This window comes from Rhinopithecus bieti, unplaced genomic scaffold, assembly GCF_001698545.2.
Source record: "Rhinopithecus bieti isolate Rb0 unplaced genomic scaffold, ASM169854v2 scaffold_8911, whole genome shotgun sequence".
Taxonomy (NCBI): domain Eukaryota; kingdom Metazoa; phylum Chordata; class Mammalia; order Primates; family Cercopithecidae; genus Rhinopithecus; species Rhinopithecus bieti.
This window is the reverse complement of record NW_016806084.1, coordinates 2,076,869-2,081,321: the sequence shown is the minus strand read 5'-3', so window position 1 is coordinate 2,081,321 and position 4,453 is coordinate 2,076,869. Positions and strand designations below refer to the sequence as shown.

Below are 4,453 nucleotides of genomic sequence, written 5' to 3'. Positions count from 1 at the left end.
AGATGTTAAATTTTATTTAAAAAGAAAAATGGTGCACAGTGAAGAAAGAGGTAATGCTGTTTTAGGGATGACAAAAGTGAATCTCAATAGAATGAGAAGAGACAAAAAGCAGAAAAGTCAAACAGCATCTACCTCAGAAAAGAGGTCATGATCGAAGTCTAAGAGTACCAGATTGCACTTCCAAAAGCCTGAAGGAAAAACATAACTTGATATATTAGCGAATGTCATATGGAAAATGAAAGGGCAAGAACAAAAGGTATAAGAATACCAGTAATATGGGCCCAATTTTCCAGGCGGTCAGGCTGGAAGGTGCAGTCCACTGGTGGCACTTTGAAATGGAAGTGAAAATTCTACCTTGTAAGATAAAAGAGATTAGGATGAGGAGATGTTTTCTAATTCTATATTTTTAGTTTTCAAAACACTTGTTTCTCTTGCTTTGATATTTTCTATTTCTGGTTGACCTGGAGGTTGTTTTTGTTCTGAACAAAGGGGATGTAAATCTGTGTTTGCTCCCATTCATGGATTTAATTAGGCATGTTGCCCAATCTCTAATAAATCACGGGTTTAGTTTTTCTTTGTTAAGGTAGTCAGAGGCCTTCAGGCATGAGTGACTTATTAAAATGTACTCTGATCGTTGGGGATGAATTATCATCCTGATACTGTCAATCACTCGATAATTTTTTATCCCAAAAGCTCTCTCTTGGTTGTTTTGTCCTACACAAAGATGACATTTTATTTTCATATTTGTTCACAGACATGATTCACATATTTCTATCTAGTGCATAAGGAAATCATTCTGCATTCAGCAATAGTGCCAGTTTGACTAAAAAAAAAATATTTTCCATATCCACAAAAATGTTAATCAGATTCTTGTTAGAACATGTGTAAGAACTGGTTTTCATTTTCACAGCTCTTGATGTCAGATTACGAAAATAATTTATGTTTTGTTGTGGGAACATGAGTGCACGCAAAACCTCTCCAATCACATGACCACTTCTCTGCCCACACGTCTTCATAACACATAGAAATTATTTGTGTTTTGTGGTAACGAATGAATGGCAGGAACAGCAGAATTTCAATGTGGCCTTTCTTTATTTGATTAAACATATTCTCTATTTATTCTTAAAAAAAACTAATTTAAGTTAAATGGCAGTAAACCATGATAATTTAGAAAACATGTTGAAACTAGAGTGAAGAGAAATGTTCTTTACGTAAACCACACTGTAAACCATAAAACTTATTTTTGTCAACTGCTTTTCATGACAGTGGCTGGGAATTTGACATTTCTACTACAGTAGGCAAAAAAAACATGTAAAATACACTCTCCCACATACCACATCACATCTCTATTTATATTTCCAAACTAAACGCATTACAGCCCAAAAAAGTGCTGAGTGCACTGGTCCAGTTACACCAAGAACTGTACATTCACACCAGCAACACCTTAAGCTGGTATCTGTGTGGTAAGGCCACTGCTGGTGGCCCCTGACGCCAAGCCCTCTTCAATGGATCCAGTTTGGCTCACCAAGAGAAAACCACTGCTCTTTAACCCAAAAGGTGGTAAGCTTTTCAATGGCCTCAGGTTACCACAAGATAAAACAAACACAATTCTCAAACAGACTATAAAACCCAACTGAAGTATCCACACGACAGCATTTAATACTACCTCGCCACTTCAAAATGTGTCAGCAGCAATTAGCTATGAAAATGTGTTGTGAAAATTTGCAATAGTTTGAAACTGAATATTTTAAAACTAGAAATCTTTAATATGACAGTAAACAATGTGACAGAAACATGGCTGCTTCTCTAATCTTGTCTAAGATATGCATTCAGTACAGGTGACTGGGTCCCAGAAGTTTTCTAAGAAACACTTTTCCTTTCCACTTAATGAACCTAAGAAGTCAGTGCAATCTGGTTCTTCTCCCTGCAGAAGGGTTATTTAGTTTGGGATATAACATTTTACAACAATAATACAAACCTCCTAGGAGAATACCACAATAAATGTCTCAAAAACCACTCCGTTAATCCCAGGGTATAATCTGGCTGTTTTAAATTACTGCAGGGAATATTATGGGCCTTAATGACACTGTAACTGCATAAAGCCAAAGAAAGCTAGAAAGAGGGGCCAAAAAAATGAGCTCAGAGCCAGCCTAAGTGACAACAAACATGTGGTTGTTTACTAGGATTGGAGAGGTTTAGTCTGCAGATGTTTGTGGTCTCTAGAAGGTTCCAGAGGAATGAGTTATTATGAAGATTTGCCGAGTTGGATGAGAGCAAGATTCTTCTTGGAGATGGCAGGCCCCAGGACAGACAGGCCCAGTGGTATAGACAGAATTTATAGATTTCTGTGGTCAGATCATACTTTACTGGTCCCACAATGTACATCAACAAATTAATATTGTACGGATGTCATTTCAAAGCCTCCTAAAGACGAGAGTCATTATTGAAGCCATTAGAGCACAGATGGTTCAAACTATATGCAGATATTCATACTTGCATTTTTGCATTATAGCTGCTTTTTTTTTCTATTGAACTGTAATGAATTGTCTCATAATCTATTCCATCTTCTTGCCATTAGCAGGCTTTGAATGTTCACAAATAGGAGCAAAGAACTCATTTTCCAGAGCTTTAATCACACAAAGAGGGAATGCCTAATTCTCTAAATGAAATGGTCTGTGATCACTGAAGCAGAGATTTAATATATCACGGCAAATTAGGTAGATTTTAATAAATTACTTATCTCCCTGAATACTTTACATATGCTTAAGAAGGAACATAGCCTGTTTGCAAACAGTGAAAACCCACAGCCTATAAAAATCCTTTGAAGAAAATGACAAATAAAAAAGTAAATTAAAAAATGAAATACATTATATCCTAGACCTCTAGAGACAATTCCTTTGCAGCATTGATTCACAGCTCCATTAAAAATATCAATTAAATCCTTCAGTGAGATTGGGTAAAAGCTAGAAAATTAACTTTTGGAGCTGCTTTTCGAGGATCTGGTTACCCAGATACACCTCGGCACTGTACTGGCTTGATGTAAATTTAAATAATGATAAAAAGATACTCCTTTCACGTCTAACTAAGCATATCAGAATTTGAGTTATACTTTTCATAATTTGTTTTTATGTCATATGCTGTTTTCAACGTGTAAATTTCACGTCTATCTATATACCTATCTCCTTTTTATATATACAGCCTTGGATCCCATATCACCATTACAAATACATGAAAATAATACAAATAGAATGAACTTTTACGAAAGAAAACAAAAAACTTGCAGTCATTGAATAAGTTGGTGCTAAGTTTCATTCTTTATATTTAATTGATAGAAACTGCATGCATCAAAGAAAATGCATACTGAGCTTTAATGTGCATAAAATGGATATTAGCATTTTAAAGAGGAAGATTAACACATTAATCCAAGTAATTTTCATATATTGCTTCTAATAAAATCTTCACAGTATAAAACTCTTAATGAGGCTAATCATAGGCATTCCATTTAGTGGGACAATTAGGGATAACATAAAAGTACTTCTTTTCACAGGTTTTCTAAGATTTATGCTTTTGCTTATTAAAATAAAATGGGAATTACATTTCAGTTCTTCCTAAGAAAATGTTGCAAATGCAAATAGACTTTCTCATGCTATCATGTAGGTATACATTATTGAGAAGGTACTGCCCATTATGGAGAACTTAAGTCCTGAGGGTTGGCAGTTATGAGAAAGAGGGAGTAGAGAAATAAACAAATGAAAAAGTATACAAAACTTCAACACTTCAAACCCAGGTCTCCCCACTCCCAGCTTCCCATGAATTATAGATTATATACACCAGAGTAATTACAAAAATCTCATGTAGGAGCTTTCATGTGAGCATTTACTCAGGAGTAGGAGATGCTTCTGGAGCAGTTGCTTTCAAGCCTCCAAGTCATCTCTGTATTGCTCGTAGACAGACCGGAGGGCATGGAGAGCTTCGACTGTTATCCTGAGCTTGCCAATACTTTTATCATCTGCTTGTGCATCAAAAACTAGGGAGAAAAGATCAGGAAAGTGTTAATGTTGTTCAATAGATTTTTCTTTGGAAAGGCTCGCAGACAGAAACAGTAGTTGAAAAGATGAAAATAGTTCTACAGAAGTCCAAAGTTCACTGGCGTCTTGGGTATTTAAAGAATAAACCTTGTCACGTGTGCATGGAGATGAGCATTTGAGACGTACTGCATGGACCTGTACATATTGCTCGTGGAGCTAAAACTAACGAGTTAATTCTGAAGTTTACCTAGTATAGCCTCTAAGATAATGACCCTCACATGCAATCAGAATTTTTAAGCTAGTGGCTGGGTGTGGTAGCTCATGCCTGTAATCCCAGCACTTTGGGAGGCCGAGGCGGGTGGATCACCTGAGGTTCGGAGTTTGAGACTAGCCTGACCAACATGGAGAAACCCCGTCTCTACCAA

General features: G+C 36.3%; 1 protein-coding gene across 1 annotated transcript in view; it reads right to left on the bottom strand.

The window, feature by feature from the left end:
* Window positions 1-1,743: 1,743 nt before the first annotated feature.
* The window catches only part of RPGRIP1L (RPGRIP1 like), a 103,550-nt gene continuing 100,840 nt past the window's right edge, over window positions 1,744-4,453 (bottom strand). The window contains 1 exon segment of the mRNA XM_017874618.1: window positions 1,744-4,027. Coding sequence (XP_017730107.1) covers window positions 3,915-4,027 — 113 coding nt within the window. The 3' untranslated portion in view covers window positions 1,744-3,914.